We start from the raw sequence: 17,535 nt of genomic DNA, 5'->3' as shown, positions 1-17,535 counted from the left end.
CTCGCCCAGCCGTTAATTACAGACTCCTTTGAATGCCCCTTAACTGTCTGTCAGATACAATCACACAGGAACTCAGTTCTTTGAGATAAGGAAGACCAGACCATTGTGTGGGTAAGTGTGGCTGTGAGGCCGTGTCTGTGGTATCTCAATTGGTTCGTGTTTGTGTCTTTCTTGTGTCTGCCACTGTGCCGAGCCAGAAGAGAGGTCCCACTACTCTGTGAGAGAACATCATTTGTCTGTAGAAGAATATAGGCCAGTTCATATGTTGAAAATAGCTGTCCTCTGCCTCTTGCTGTGTCCTTTACCCAGAGTACACATGCTATGTGCATGTACTCTGCAAAGACAGCCAGGACATTTAACGTGCTATCGAAAATATGTAAAAGGGGTCATCATATTTAGAAGATGGTGCTTTCATTAGTGTACTTGGCTTGTACTTGACACATTTGAAGTCAAACAAACAGGGTCTGTTGTTATCCTGTTTGAACAACACCATTGTGTCATTGTTTGTATAAAGCACCAAAGGGGACTTTGTATGAAACAAGAATATTCACTACAATCATCTTTGTTCTCTTTCAGGTTGATGGAGACTGCGAGAGAAATGATCAGGGAATCTCTTCCAATCAAATGCCTTGAAGCTGTCATCCTTGGGATGTATCCTTTCTTTGCCTGTGGGAACAGTCAGAGATACACATTAACCGATGGGAGTTCGAGCGGATCTGTTTCTGGTCCTGAGGTGCCCAATGAAACCCCTGAAATCAATTAGATACGTTCAGTTGTGCGACTGACGAGGTACACCCTTTCCCTTTAATATTCCCCCTTAGGCCAGTAAGACTCACAGATGCCCCTGTTGCTAGGAAACAAGAGTCTGAAAGTTCAAAGTGGAACTCCCCTCCTAGCATATAGGCAGGCAGAGCAAAGTTTCTGCAGCGTCTCGCACATTGCCATTTAGAGCGGCTTGGCTGTTGGGCCTTTTCACCAACGGTTACTGTCACATCCGAGCCTGATCTTTCTCAGGGGCACAGGTTTATCCTCAGTCAAAACTGCAGGCTGGTCTCATGAAGAAGTCTGTTGACTTGACAGGGTTTTCTCTCGGTTTATCCCACTGGGCACAGACGTCAGTTCAACATCTAGTTTTCATTTACAGTTGGTTTAGTTGTCAATTAACTTGAATTCAATATGAAATAATTAAATAAATGTCATAATGTCATTGGATTTAGGTTAAAAAGACCAAATTCTTTTACGTTAATTACTTTTTTCAAATCCAATCGGTTTTACACGTTGATTCAACGTTATCACATTGAATTCTTTGGTTGAAGTGACAATGTTTATTCGGCCAGTTTTTGCCCAGTGGGATGTCATAGGCTCAAGTCCAAGTCTGTCAGGTGAGACCAAACCTGTTAAATCCTCATTGACAAAGATGATAAGCTCAATGATGCTTTGACTTGCAACAGACATTCTCCGGTCTCCTAGATGAAAGAGGCAGCCAAGCTGTATGCTAAGATACAGAACCAGTTGATATGTTCAGATAATAGTGAGAAAATGAGAGACTCAGTTGTTACAGCATGGCTCTTAGTTTTGTTCTGTGAATGGTTTAGTAGATGGAGTGTTGTATACTCGTGTTTTCTTATGATACAACCTATGTTTCCCTCCAGATCAACTACTACAGCCTTGTCTTTGTGTTGAGCTGAATCCTCCAGTAACTTGGTGCATTAGTAGGTCCCCCCGCAAGGCAGATTCCTCTACTACAGATAAGAGGTTCTGAGTACAGTAGCCTAAGATGCTTATCGCAGAGAGGAGAAACAGAGTTTATGTTTGTTTTTTAAAGAATAACTCCGTTTCATCAGGTCTTGGACATATTTGTAATGGAACTATGTATGCTCTTATTATTGTCACACATTTAAACAGATTTTTTGTTGTTGCCTGTTACGAGGATTGATAGAACGTCAAATAATTAGGGTGAATGAGGGCATATCATTTTAATACTTTAGAAAACAGTGAATGTACTGGATCAGGGGTCAATGGCAGTCTTGTCCCAGCAGAATGTTTAGATGTTTATTGCGCGTTGGTTTCGCAAGTGCTGACCCTCCTCTTGACCAAACAGTGGTGCATCGTGGATCATATTTACTATGGGCCATCTTCTACACACAGCATCATGGCAACCGAGCAAGCATGTATCTTAATCTTCCAAACACTGACAGAGTGTTTGTCATATACCTAGAGATATGCTGTTCTGTTGGAGAAGGGCTTAGGGGGCAGTTAACAGGCGTGTCATTAATATTTGCAACGCCTCCCTGGAGTTCTCCCAGCTCAGGTGTTAAAGCAGCGTGAGCCAGTACTGCTGGAGCTAGTAAACACTTATAGTCTTATAGTCATACGTCGCTTGGTTTGGTTTCTATGGCAACAATAATCCTCCCCAGGTAATGGAAAGAGCTCTTGCCTGGTGGCAGATAAGAGGAAGTATGCTACTATTGGGGTTGGGGTGGATCACATGCCTTGTATCATTGGTAATATGTGATATTTTTGTAGTTAGTTAATGGGGCATTCATTTAGGAGAGGCAATAGGGGGACTCTGGGTGTGTGTGTACAGTGTAGACAGACCCAGCTACCACAGGGGAGGACGGAGGGGCTTGCTTTTTTTCTGTTGTTCTAACTGCCGCCTCAATGAATAATCACACCAACGTTCTGCAACCGCCGCCGCACTGCGCTCTGAGGGGGATTATTTCTGCTGTCTGTCTGTATTCTCCCAACGTTGGGCTTGTTTCTCATGGGAAAACAGAGTGTAACTGATCAAAGTGTTGATGTCAACTACCATAACCTCCTTTCATGGTGCTTCCTGTCCTGTGGTGATCTTAAATAATACCTGTCACTCTTCTCTCAAACCTTAAGAGCTCTCTTCTTCAAATGGGATATGCCCACTTTATTTAGTTGAGGCTTCCTCTGTGAATATTTCTCTACAGGCATCTTGCTTGTGAAACATGACTCGTGACCGTACACGGACGCTACAAAGATGCCTTTTAACTATGTATGTTGTGGAAGGGAATCCCCATTGCACCTGTTAAACTGGTCGGCTGGCCCCTATGATTATTTAATGAAAGTACAGTGCTGTGATGTTAGGGGTGGGCGGGCGGGCGGGCGGGATGTGAAGATGACGGACAGGCGCTCTGGCCATTGAGAGGGCTTGGTGTGGAGAGATAAAAAATACAAATAGATGGTTGCTGGTAGCTGAGAGGAAACAAAGCCAAGCCACAAACCAGTCAGTTGATGCTGAAATGTGCTCCCCCTCTCAGATCCAATGTATTATCTCAACCACAGTAGCAGCCAGCTTGTGTTATTGTTACTGCACAACACACTGCAGAGTGAGGGTGCAGCGAAAACAGCCTGCTTATTGAAAACATGAGACGACAACATTACTGATGATGATACGGATGAGTGGATCATAGATCATAGATGCATAATATATGTCTGGATGATGATGAGGTCAGTACTGCTGAGGCTAATGGTTGGTAGTGGGTCAAACTCTGATCTGATTGACCCTTTCTCAGGCCAGTCAGTGGGGCTGCTAGTTGCTTTTTACTGGTCATAAGGTCACTGATACACACAGTGGAGTTTCCTATTCTTGTGTTTGTCACTATAGTGCCTCTACTGCCTCGGGACCTGGACAGTCCCAGATAACCCATCTCCAAGCTTGCCGTGTCCCCCTCTGCCCCCCTCTCTCCTGGGCAGGCCAGATTTGTCAAATCTGCCGCATCGTGCACCGCCCAGCCACGCTGCAGTGGATCCACAGGCCAGTTACATAAGAGTTCTGGGGAGCCACATACAGAGTATAAGCCCCAGGGAGAGGCTAGCCTGGTGTGCGTTGTGTGAGACACTAGATGCCACGTTAGGACACCACAGCTATTTATTCCTGGGACTTTTAGGAATAACAGTCTTTTAGTGTCTGGCTACTTTCGAATGAAATATGCATATACTGTATCCTCAAATTTTGTTTGAAAGAAATGTATCTGTTTTGTGATAGTATCCCATCCTATGATGTGCAGAGATGTACTACAGTCTGTCCGCTGTAATGAAACTGATATAATGAATGTTAAACCTGTCAGCTCCAAACCCTCTCATTCACTCCCTCCATTAGCTGATTTGATTTAGAGATATAGTGAGTGTGGCTGTGTTTGGGTTTAAAGACAAGCCACTCTTACTAAATCTGCTTCTCCATTATTAAAACAGCCAATGCCAGTTAGCTAATGAGTTTCTGGAAATAATATAATGAATTTGTGAGTGGGCTTAACATTGGCTTGGATACGCCCTTCTCTCTCTCTCTCTCTCTCTCTCTCTCTCTCTCTCTCTCTCTCTCTCTCTCTCTCTCTCTCGTAAACATCAAGTGATCACCATTCAGGAGATTATTAGGGAGTATTTATCTCTGAAAAGTTGTTGTTGATTATACTACTGATGCTAACCCCTTTAACCATGATGCTTTAGCTTTTACCTTCTTCTTTCTTTCTTTCTTTCTTTCTTTCTTTCTTTCTTTCTTCTTTCTTTCTTTCTTTCTTTTTTTCTTTCTTTCTTTCTTTCTTTCTTTCTTTCTTTCTTTCTTTCCTTCTTTCTTTCTTTCTCTTTTCTCTCTTTCGCTCGCTTGCTTTCTCTTTCTGTGTATATAATTACAACCATTCAGTAGACAGCATTACATTCCCTGAAACTGTTGTTGTTGCTAATGATGCCAGTTAACGTCCTTGACCATGGTCACCCCAGATACCTGACCAACGGGCTGACGTCGGTGGAGCGTTTCCCCATCAGCTTCAAGACCCAGTTCTCAGGGAACCACTTCCACCACGTGGTGCTGGGCGTCTACTGCAACGGACGCTATGGTACGCTGGGCATGAGCCGCCGCCAAGACCTCATGGACAAGGCCTTGACCTTCCGCACGCTCAGCGAGCTGGTGATGGAGTTCGAGGACTCGTACCGTCGCTACCAGCACACGCTGAAGAAGGTGAAGATCGGCCTGTACGTGCCCCACGACCCGCACGTCTTCCAGCCTATCGAGTGGAAATACCTGGTGCTCAACGCCGCCCGCCTGGGGAGAGAGGACATGAGGAAGGAGCTGGAGAAACATGGCCGAGACATGAGGATGAAGGTGCCATGTTGTTGTCCTACTTTCTCACATTTTTCTCCTCTAGGCAGACACGAGAGGGCATATGTGTCAAACTTGATTACTCGACGCCTCACTGCCCTCCTTTCATACATTTTCCCCCGTTTAGTATCTACAACACTGTATGTAACCCCGTGGATGCCCAAATACTATATTTCACAAGTCTTTGAACAATACTCCTAATTGTAGGGTACAGTATACTGTACCTTTGAACTCTGTTAGGTTGAAAATGTTCAACACAATAGATAAGCTCTCTAGTCGACTGACCCGAGGTCATCCCCGAGGGAGCGTTCAACTCGTTTGTGTTGCTTTGGCTTGGCTTCCGTCTGGAACGGCATCATGTCATGGAATTCCCCCTTTGTTCCCCGTCTGAAACCAGGGCGGCTACCACGGAGGGGCGATGGGTGTAATATGAACCGTCAGGGATAATTAAGGCCAGAGTTCCCCTCAGTGGAAGAGAGAGAGACAGAGAAGACAGAGAAGCTGGCTGGTTGGACCACGTCTCCCAGATTCATCTGACTCAGCTCTAGCGTGGTGGTTGGTGGGGGATGGTAGTAAGATGGTGCGGCTGACTATCACAGCAACAGTAAATGTAGGTCATGTGTTCCCAGCTGCCCAGCGCTGGAGATACAGCCTTAACCTCTGTATTTGACCTCTCGTTAGCTGTGCATAGTTAACATACATACCGAAAATGTGTCAGTGTATATATAGATATTACCGTATTTCTGGAAGCTGAAGAACTCATACTACCCTTTTCCTTTTTAGAACTAGTAATAGGGACATTAGTGTAAAAACACTTTTCTCATTTGATTGAATCAATCTAGGAATAATTTTACAGTGAAAATGCTCAGAGGCTATTTGGGAAATTCTTCTAGTGTGTCTTCTATGCACAACACAGACAGAGAGCTTGCATTTTATACAGTATAGCAGAGCAGTGTCTGTCCTATAACCCTCCCCTGCTACCACACACACACATCCTTATGTCTATCACCAATCTTATGACTAACATCCTGCCTATGCTCTCAGCTGCATGTGGTTTCTGGAGCACGGAATATGAGCTGCTTCCTGTTTGTTCGTTCCAGGAAATCCTTTTCATAATTATTCTCCAGTCTCCTCCGGACTGTCCGTCAGCAGTGAGCTCTCATTAGGTTTCTACCAGGACAGGGTGACCCTGAAACTCGAATTCTGCTAACCAAGCAGTGGATGTTAGTAATATGTTAGTCTCTCTTTCAGTGCCTGTAGTTAGTGTGTGTGTGTGTGTGTGTGTGTGTGTGTGTGTGTGTGTGTGTGTGTGTGTGTGTGTGTGTGTGTGTGTGTGTGTGCTTGCATGCATGTGTGCCTGTGTGTTTTTGCCTGTGTGTGTGCCTAAAAACTGCCTATATGTGCCGGTGTGAGCCCGTGGGTAATTGAGTTTGCAGAGGGAGTTGACTAGTGGGCTGATTGGGTTAATGGGGTATCATCACGTTAATGAGGGCACTGCCTGGGAGGCTGTCTTCATTACTGTCTGTTAGTGTTTTTACTAATGAAGAGAGACACTCTCGGCTCTCCTCTCCAAAGTCTCTCCACTCCCCACAGTGTCGTCATCCCCTCTCCTCTTCTCCCTACATTGATTAACAGATGGCGCCTTTACTCACTATGTCCCTGAAATCCAACTGTGTCATTAAAAGTTAACTTCTTCAACTGCTCTTTTTATTGAAGCGGAACTTTTCATTTCCCTTTTCATGGCCTGCGGCAAATGGGCCCAGTGAATGGTGAACATGCCTGCTAATTGATAAACAGAATGCAACTCCTCCTGTAGCTTGCAGTAAAGAAACTGCAGCTCAAACCGGATCTTATACATTCGATTCCTAAGTCTTCTTCTGTTGTTTTATCTCAGATCCTGAAGTCATCGAGTGCCCAGTCTCCCATCAAAGAACGGACCAGAGGCAAGTCTCTCTCCCCCCACCGCCGACAGAGCAGCCCCCAAAGACGCCACATCCACCGGAGAGACAAGTCGTAAGTATCCTTAGGATCAATCTTAGGTTATTAGCATCACTGAGACAAAAGGTGGAAAGGGGAATGGCCTTTCTTAGATTGGTTTACATTAACATCTCAACCCTCCCTAACAACTAGGAAGAGTTCACATCAGGTTACTTTTGAAGAAAGTTTCCTGGATATCATTAGTTTAATGTTTTATAGTCAAGAATCCTGAGGTTTGAGTTCATTTAAATCTTTTCTTAGAGATTTAATTGAAAGTTGGGCAGGTTTTTAATTAAAAGTAAATGAATCTAAAGCAGATTAGATTGGATATGCATGAGTGAGATTAATAATTCATATCAACTGTTGATCATCACAACTATAAAACCTCTCAATATCCCATCTTGATTTCTTGGCTAGACGCTATGATGTTAGAGAGAGATGAATTGGCAGTGTGTCTATGCTATGTTTTTCATCCTCTTTTTATATCAATGAGGGCACCCAGCTAGCAGTTCCTTGAAAGTTGTGGGAACGTACGTTTTTGGTTTTCCATTGGTTCCGGGAATGAAGCCATACGTTTCCTGACCAGCAAATCAGAATGTTTTATTAAACGTTCTGAGAATGGAAGTGAGATGTAGCCTTAACTGGGAATGTTAATTTTAAGGTTGCAGAGAGGTTCTGAAAACGTTGTACTATGGTTCCCTGAACATTTTCCTGAGAGGTTTTTATTAATGTTGTGAGAACAGAAATTATAGGTTATTTTGAGGTTTTTGAATAACTTCCTTAAAACATTCACTGAATGTTTCAATTGAGACTTTTAGTAACTGCTAACTTAATTTGGGTTAACTGTTTTGAACTTCAAGCGCATATAGGACTAATGAAAATTAATTTGCTTAGGCATTATAATAATAACGCCTAAGCATAATTTCTTCTTTATTGTGGCACGTCGTCAGTGAGATTCCCAACCTATGATCTACTGTTCTCTATCCATGGAATTAGTCCACTGCGCCACCAGGATGGAGCTAGCATGCCATGTTTTTTTTACACATTCAATGCTGTTAATTTGAGTCTATTCAAACAGACCCCATTTCAAAGGAAGCAAGCACTCATTAAGATCAGGTGTGGCCAATTAGTGGGAGCAGCCAACATTCCTGAACACACATAACAAGATAGAGGATAGAGAGAGTTTTGTTTATGCTGAGAATAGAAAGAATATAAACTGCTCAAAAAAATAAAGGGAACACTAAAATAACACATCCTAGATCTGAATGAATTAAATATTCTTATTAAATACTTTTTTCTTTACATAGTTGAATGTGCTGACAACAAAATCACACAAAAATTATCAATGGAAATCAAATTGATCAACCCATGGAGGTCTGGATTTGGAGTCACACTCAAAATTAAAGTGGAAAACCACACTACAGGCTGATCCAACTTTGAAGTAATGTCCTTAAAACAAGTCAAAATGAGGCTCAGTAGTGTGTGTGGCCTCCACGTGCCTCTATGACCTCCCTACAATGCCTGGGCATGCTCCTGATGAGGTGGCGGATGGTCTCCTGAGGGATCTCCTCCCAGACCTGGACTAAAGCATCCGCCAACTCCTGGACAGTCTGTGGTGCAACGTGGCGTTGGTGGATGGAGCGAGACATGATGTTCCAGATGTGCTCAATTGGATTCAGGTCTGGGGAACGGGCGGGCCAGTCCATAGCATCAATGCCTTCCTCTTGTAGGAACTGCTGACACACTCCAGCCACATGAGGTCTAGCATTGTCTTGCATTAGGAGGAACCCAGGGCCAACCGCACCAGCATATGGTCTCACAAGGGGTCTGAGGATCTCATCTCGGTACCTAATGGCAGTCAGGCTACCTCTGGCGAGCACATGGAGGGCTGTGCGGCCCCCCCAAAGAAATGCCACCCCACACCATGACTGACCCACCTCCAAAACGGTCATGCTGGAGGATGTTGCAGGCAGCAGAACGTTCTCCACGGCGTCTCCAGACTGTCACGTCTATCACATGTGCTCAGTGTGAACCTGCTTTCATCGGGCCCTCATACCACCCCCATGGAGTCTGTTTCTGACCGTTTGAGCAGACACATGCACCTTTGTGGCCTGCTGGAGGTAATTTTGCAGGGCTCTGGCAGTGCTCCTCCTTGCACAAAGGTGGAGGTAGCAGTCCTGCTGCTGGGTTGTTGCCCTCCTACGGCCTCCTCCACGTCTCCTGATGTACTGGCCTGTCTCCTGGTAGCGCCTCCATGCTCTGGACACTACGCTGACAGACACAGCAAACCTTCTTGCCACAGCTCACATTGATGTGCCATCCTGGATGAGCTGCACTACCTGAGCCACTTGTGTGGGTTGTAGACTCCGTCTCATGCTACCACTAGAGTGAAAGCACCGCCAGCATTCAAAAGTGACCAAAACATCAGCCAGGATGCATAGGAACTGAGAAGTGGTCTGTGGTTATCACCTGCAGAACCATACCTTTATTGGGGGTGTCTTGCTAATTGCCTATAATTTCCACCTGTTGTCTATTCCATTTGCACAACAGCATGTGAAATGTATTGTCAATCAGTGTTGCTTCCTAAGTGGACAGTTTGATTTCACAGAAGTGTGATTGACTTGGAGTTACATTGTGTTGTTTAAGTGTTCCCTTTATTTTTTCGAGCGGTGTATTTTTTTAAACATTCTATGAACATTCTTTGAACGTTACTAATGTTTTCTTGTGGTTTTTATGGAAAGTTTTGTTAATGTTCTGAGAACATGACTTTAAGTAGAACAATCCTGAAACCTGCAGAAAACATTATGCTGAAGTACTGAAATTCCCGCAGAATAATGTTGTTTCTTAATATTGTCTCAACGTTCTGAGAACACTACTTTAATTAGAATCACGAGGAAACCTGTAGAAAACATTATGCTGAAGAACTGAAATTCCCACAGAAGAACATTGTTTCTTTACCTTCTCTGAGTTATTTGAGAACATTCCCAATGTCAAACCAGTTGGAGAACGTTCCAAGAACATTACCAAAAATGTAATTAAATGTAACCATGTTTCACATTTTATGAAACGTTCTGTTAAAGTAATGAAATACCAAAAAAATAAATATTTTTGAAGTTCCTTAAATGTGCTGAATGTTCCAAAGCCAAGCAACTATCTTGCACGATTCCCAGAACATTGTAGGAAGGTTGTATGCAAATAACCATAGGACAACTAGGCTTTCACCAAGCTATAAGAAAAATATGGTTCTCATAACGTTATGTGCTAGCTGGGCATGGAAACCTGACACACTTACTGAAGTTGCTGACTGTAGCCCTTTACACTGGTACCCATATACGGGTTGAAAATGGCAGGTTTTGGCAGGAATAAGAATACTTGCCGCACATTTTCCAGGAATAGTTTAATCATGTTACTGGATGTATCCAGAATATTATCAACAAATGAGGCGAAAAGTACAGTCAATTTAAAATGCACATCAAATCCACCGTGTAATGTTTGGATTCAGTGTCGTGTCAGGTGAACTGATGTGCACTCACCTTTGGTCTAATAATTTTCCCATTACCTTCAAACTGTTCCATTCAATTGCTACTATTGTTATGCATATGAATTTAAGATTTAGTCTGTAAGAAACCATTCAATCTATCACTATCCATATAGGCCAATTCCCACGAGTGTAAGGGGTTAAGGAGTTAAGAAAGTTAGATGTTTACTGTAGACGATTGCTCTTCTCTTATCCATAAGGCCCCTTTTCCTGCCTTGCTTCCTAGCTAAAGATCCCAGTTCAGGAAGAGTTCCGTCTGTCATATTCTTATCAGCTGCAGCAGCCAGTTAGAGGAAACAGAGGGCTGAGCAGCAGCACTAGAGTAGATACTGACTTTGGCTGATCTGGGTGAACAGCTCATGGTTAAGTTGGAGTTAACGTGGAAGCACACTAGCTTCAGTATGTGTGTGGGGGTGAAGGAGTGAATGTGTGCAATGTGCATTCCAGTGGTATGTAGCCTACGCGTGAGTGTACACCACAGTATGTGTTGTGATGGAGGACCTAACTCAGCGGCTTGGCTGGGCTGACGGTCCATTCTGACAGCACAGCAGTATTATGACAGCCTGCCGAGCAGAGGGAGGGAGGAAGAAGTTCTGCTGACAACATCTGAAAGCCCCAGTCAGCCCAGAGGAGTGTGTCTTATAGAAGGGAAGTGTCCTCTCCTATTATCAATCACCAGCACAGTTGGAGGATTCAGGATGGAGGATCCTGTCCTGACAGAGAGGCTGCTGGGATACTTGCACTGTGGAATGTAGAAGATCTTTCCCATCCCCCCCAAATCAGAACTTGTCTCATCCTCGATTGGTTAAGGTTAGGAAGGGGGCTTGTGTAATCTGATCGTAGATCTTTGGTGAAGGACAACTTCTACCTCAAGCCTGTGCAGAAGGCATCCTGGGATTTATGCATGGACTCTCATAATTCCTCTTGGCTATATTTAAGTTCGCTATTGACTGAGTGTGTCACACAGAGACACAGACAGAGGAACAGGACTGGAAGTGTTGTCAAGCTAGAGTGGTTCTGACAAGATAGAGGCTGGAAGAGAGACTCATCCATTCTCACTGATACTTTATTTCAAACCAAACTAGATTTTGAAGTTGTTGATACAAATTAACACACACACACACGCACTCTAGTGGTGCGTGGGTCAGCTGTTTGTTCACCCGCACTCTCCCGCAATTGCTAATAACCCATCCGCAACCGCCCGACTATATGTGCCCTTGACCCTAACACGCAAGTATAGAACATGTGCTGTAGGCAACAGAGAGAGCGGAATGATTTTTTTACAGGGATTGCAGGATTTTTTGCCTAATTTAGATATGTTCCTGCTTATAATTTCCGACATTTTGGTAGGCTGTTTGTTAGTCAACTTGTCTATAATTAGATACGTGTAGCTTCTCTTCTGTCAGTATATGTTTCCCTAGAAGACTAAATAAACCCTTGCTCCCCAGAATAATGTCGGTAAAATTCTCTCTTTCATCTCTGCATCTTTCACGTTGCAAAGACATTAGGGACCGAGGAGAAAATGCAACAAAAAAAAATTTTCTCCAAATTATATCAGTTTGACCAGTTGTAAGGAAATACAATGCTGTGAAAACGACCCAATTTTTTACTTAACTAGGCAAATTAGTTAAGAACAAATTTGTATCTACAATGACGGACTACACCGGCCAAACTCTCCCCTAACCCGGACGACTGTGGGCCAATTGTGTGCTGCCCAATGGGACTCCCAATCACGGTTGGTTGGGATGCAGCCTGGATTTGAACCAGGGTGTCTGTAGTGACTCCCTCAAGCACTGAGATGCAGTGCCTTAGACCATAAAGATGGCACCTCTACAGACTGGCCTATTTTTCTACAGACCTTATTTTTTCGGCACTGAGCAAATCTCAGGTCTGCTGAGCGCAAACTTGAACGTTGTGAAAATCCTGTGCCACTTCCAGCACATGTTTACTGTGAACACTGAGGCTGTACCCGCTTTAAGTTACAGTTTCAGACAGTGGTCCAGTAGACTACTGTGGCTATTTGATCATAATGTAGGCCTACCAGAGTGGCCTACCATCAAAAACAGTGGATAAAATGTATCCCATAACATTTTAAAAGAGAAATAGTTATATAATTTAGCCGACAGTAGCAGCCAATGTGTGGTGATCAATATAGGCCTACATTCCAAAACATGCAGTGGTTGATATTAACCTGTTTATCCACTTGTCCTTAAGACATGGAGATGACTGAAAATGTTGTGTTGTTTGATGCAAGAAACCACTTTACAAAATAAAATGCATTATTAATCCCACACCATTATTACAGAGAATCAGACACATTATTCTACCCTCTGACTACTTATCTTATTCAAGCCTTTTTTTAAATACAACACTACCGCTTTTAAACAAAAATCTTTACCCGACTCACTTTTCAAAGATGTCTAGAAATGTACACATTTTGTGCTCTTGTATGAAGCAATCACTCCCCCATTGCTGACTACAAATGAACTATAACTGGGCTAATGACTCACTATCTACTGGAGAAAAGGATATGAACAAAGGTGCAAAGGTGGTTACATGCAGCTCTCGCTTTGATCTCAAAACAAGCTCATCTACTCATGCTGTAAACACAGTCTAGTTCAAAGTGAATGACACAGATCCATATATGGCAATGGTCTATTTGCATATAGGCATACTGCAGCTCTGATTGGTTATGCCGCACTGGTCTGTGTGGAGTACAGGTCATGCCTGTCAATGCAATATGCATATGTTTCGGTATGTTTCATTGAAAGTGGCTAATATTGCGTTGATTCAATCACAATTCCTACACTAAAGGGAAATATTGATAATATTAACTAAGGGGGTAAACTCCAGAAAGTTGAGTGAGGTTCAATCTCATGCTTCTCTGCGGGGGCTGATATTTCTACTGCTCGCACACCCGCAGCTTAGAGGGAACATTGCTAGCGCACCACAAAACATACCAAAATTCAACAGACATGCATTGCATTGATCAGCCTAAAAATAGCTAATTTCCAATTCAATACATTTTTCGAAACTCTGAATAGAATAGCGTTATAGGCCTACTCAGGCTGGTTATAGGCAAACTATCACATTTGACCTATACCGCAGCCTATAGCCCATCTATCCTATTTAAAAAGGACTGAAGACAGAAACAGATCATTTGGTTCCATTTCAACATATTTATTAGTGAAACCAAAGTGCTGTAACATATATACATTAAATCAAGTAGCCTAGTCTACACACCAAAACTTTTCAAATGTTCAAGTCAAAAGGCTATTGCAAAGGAAAACGTGGACAGTCGAGCATCACAAATTCAGAACCGCTTGACAGCAACTTAATAAACTTAAAGCACTGATCATTGGGAACGAGATCAGAATAACTGCTATGGCTTGATCAACAAATGAAATAATGAATTATGTAGCCTAACCAACAAAACTAAAACAATCCATATGTTCAAATCAAAAGGCCTGATTAACATAACATCAATAACGCAGCCACATCTCGAGTCCCCGGTGCAGACACATTCAGATGTAAAACTATGGTTTAATATTTAGTTTAAAAGCTATGGCGAAGGCCAGGAGAACAAGAAACACTTTTCAATGAGAAAGCAGAAATACGCTTTGGGTAAAAAATAATACAAAATCTGTTTTCTAAGATGTAGCCTACGATGCAATACTCGTGATCATTTTAAGGAGAACAAAAACTACTGAGCATACATTTGAACACCACCGCAGAAGCTTCGCTATTCGGCATCTTCACAATGAAGTAGCCTAGTTTTGTTCTCTGGCTACTTGAAGAGAACAAGGGCCTATCACTCGCAGTACACCTCTTCCAATGCATTGTGGAAAAGTGTGCATCGAATTCGAAGTATAACATCCTGGCATTTAAACCATATTAGATTTTCGGAAATTCACATACTATAAAACATTATATTTTTGCATACTGATAATGTGTCATGCACACTTGCGTGGTTTCCTACTATTCATTGATTTCAGTAGCACATCCCCATTAAATTGAGCAGCTGTTGTCAAAGCCACAATTAGTATGGCATCCGGGCATTGTAATGTCACACGCTATTAAACTTTTATTTCTTTCATACTCAATAGTCAGTGTTCAGATTTGAGTTTCCATTTAACCCCTCTATACTATGAAACAAAGTGAAATGATATAAAGAATGACAGTAAGAAGCTTTGAAGCACCTTCAATTCAATTTTGGGCAAAAAGGCAAACTCGTTTATTGAATCAGATGGGTCATTCATTACCAACCCACTGAACTACTTCAATGATTCTTTCATTGACAAGATTAGCAAATTTAGGCATGACATGCCAGCGACAAATGCCGACTATACACAAAAATATAAAAACTGATCAAATTATGAACGACAAGCGTTGTAATTTTGAAAAGTGGAGTGTGGAAGAGGTGAAAAAATGATTGTTGTCTATAAACAATGACGAGACACCTGGGTCTGACAACTTGGATGGACGTTTATTGAGGATAATAGCGGATGATATTGCCATATCTTCAATCTAAGCCAACAAGAATGTGTGTCCCCTTAGGCCTGGAGGGAAGCAAAAGTCATTCCACTACCCAAGAATAGTAAAGCCCACTTTAGTGGCTCAAATAGCCAACCAATCAGCAAGAGAAATTGATTGTTCGGTGCATTAAACAGTCAATACTTTTCTATAAAATCAAATTTACAAAAAAACTTTCAGCACGCTTATGAGGAAGGGCATTCAACATGCATGGCACTTCAAATTACTGATGATTGGCTGAGAGAAATTGATGATTAAAAGATTGTTGGAGCTATTTTGTTTGACTTCAGTGCGGATTTTGATATTATCAATCATAGTCTGCTGCTGGAACATATGTGTTATGGCTTTACACCCCCTGCTATATTATGGATAAGTTACCTGTCTAACAGAACACAGAGGGTGTTCTTTAATGGAAGCTATAGTCAGTTTCAGAATGGGTGGCAAGAAAAAAGTTAGTACTAAATATTTCAAAAAGTAAAAGCATTGTTTTTGGGACAAATCATTCACTAAACCCCAAACCTCATCTAAATCTTGTAATGAATTGAGCAAATGGAAATTGAGAAAGTTGAGGTGTATGTTCAAAACATAGTAGCTAAGAGGAGAAGTCTGTCCATAGTAAAGTGCTGCTCTGCCTTCTTAACAACCCTATCAACAAGGCAGGTCCTACAGGCCCAAGTTTTGTCGCACCTGGACTACTGTCTGGCCGTGTGGTCAGGTGCCACAAAGAGGGACTTAGGAAAATTACAATTGGCTCAGAACTTGTACACAGAGAGCTAACATTAATAATATACATGTCAATCTCTCATGGATCAAAGTAGAGGAGAGATTGACTTCATCACTACTTGATTTTGTAAAAGTATTGACTGTTTAATGCACTGAATAATCAATTTCAACTACTAGCACACAGCTCGGACACCCATGCATACCCCACAAGACATGCCACCAGAGGTCTCTTCACAATCCCCAAGTCCAGAACAGACTATGGGAGGCGCACAGTACTACATAGAGCCATGGCTACATGGAACTATATTCCACATCAGGTAACTGATGCAAGCAGTAGAATCAGATTTAGAAAACAAATACAAATTCTCCTTATGGAACAAGCCCGGGACTGTGAAGAGACACACATACATACACATGCTAACACATGCACTCTACACACACATGGATTTTGTATTGTAGATACTGACTGTATGTGGCAGAAGAGTAGTGGCCTGAGGGAACATACAGTCGGAAGTTTACATACATCTTAGCCAAATACATTTAAATGAAGTTTTTCACAATTCTTGACATTTAATCCTAGTAAACATTCCCTGCCTTAGGTCAGTTAGGATCACCAATTTATTTTACGAATGCAAAATGTCATAATAGTAGAGAGAATTATTTATTTCAGCTTTTATTTATTTCATCACATTCCCAGTGGGTCAGAAGTTTACATACACTCAATTAGTATTTGGTAGCATTGCCTTTAAATTGTTTAACTTGGGTCAAATGTTTCGGGTAGCCTTCCACAAGCTTCCCACAATAAGTTGGGTGAATTTTGGCCCACTCCTCCTGACAGAGCTGGTGTAACTGAGTCAGATTTGTAGGCCTCCTTGCTCGCACACGCTTTTTAATTTCTGCCCACACATCTTCTATGGGATTGAGGTCAGGACTTTGTGATGTCCACTCCAATACCTTGACTTTGTTGTCCTTAACCTCTAGCGACGAGCAATCCCGTATCCGGGAGCGTAATCATAGCCTCAAGCGCATTTTACTTTTCCTATTCATGAAAATCGCAAATTAAATTAAATAAATATATTCAAACACAAGCTTAGCCTTTTGTTAACAACACTGTCATCTCAGATTTTCAAAATATGTGTTACAGCCAACGCTAGACAAGCATTTGTGTAAGTTTATCATGGCATAATGCTATGCTAGCTCTGCTGGCAGCAGGCAACATTTTCACGAAAATAAGAAAAGCAACCAAATTAAATCATTTTAATTTTAATCGGATGTCATAAGGTGAAAGCACCAATTTGTAAGTCGCTCTGGATAAGAGCGTCTGCTAAATGACTTAAATGTAAATGTAAATGTAAATTTACCTTTGAAGAATTTCAGATGCTTTCACTCAGGAGACTCCCAGTTAGATAGCAAATGTTCCTTTTTTCCAAAAATATTATTTTTGTAGGTGAAATAGCTCCCGTTTGTTCATCATGCATGGCTGAGAAATCGATCGGAAAATGCTACCATTACAACGCCAAACTTTTTCAAAATTAACTCCATAATATTGACAGAAACACGGCAAACGTTGTTTAGGATCCATCCTCAAAGTGTTTTTAACATACATATTCGATAATATATCCGTTGAGGCAGTTGGTTTCTC

The 17,535-nt window shown here is 42.1% G+C and overlaps 1 protein-coding gene across 1 annotated transcript in view; it reads left to right on the top strand.

Annotated features, from left to right (window-relative positions):
- LOC115139389 (tubulinyl-Tyr carboxypeptidase 2-like) overlaps positions 1–17,535 on the top strand; it is a 39,949-nt gene that overhangs the window by 7,094 nt on the left and 15,320 nt on the right. The window contains exons 4-7 of the mRNA XM_029676709.2: positions 55–111; positions 577–651; positions 4,744–5,125; positions 7,017–7,135. Coding sequence (XP_029532569.1) covers positions 55–111; positions 577–651; positions 4,744–5,125; positions 7,017–7,135 — 633 coding nt within the window. The remainder of the gene's footprint in view (positions 1–54; positions 112–576; positions 652–4,743; positions 5,126–7,016; positions 7,136–17,535) is intronic.

Source organism: Oncorhynchus nerka, linkage group LG13 (assembly GCF_034236695.1).
Source record: "Oncorhynchus nerka isolate Pitt River linkage group LG13, Oner_Uvic_2.0, whole genome shotgun sequence".
NCBI lineage: Eukaryota > Metazoa > Chordata > Actinopteri > Salmoniformes > Salmonidae > Oncorhynchus > Oncorhynchus nerka.
This window is presented reverse-complemented; position numbering and strand designations above follow the sequence as displayed.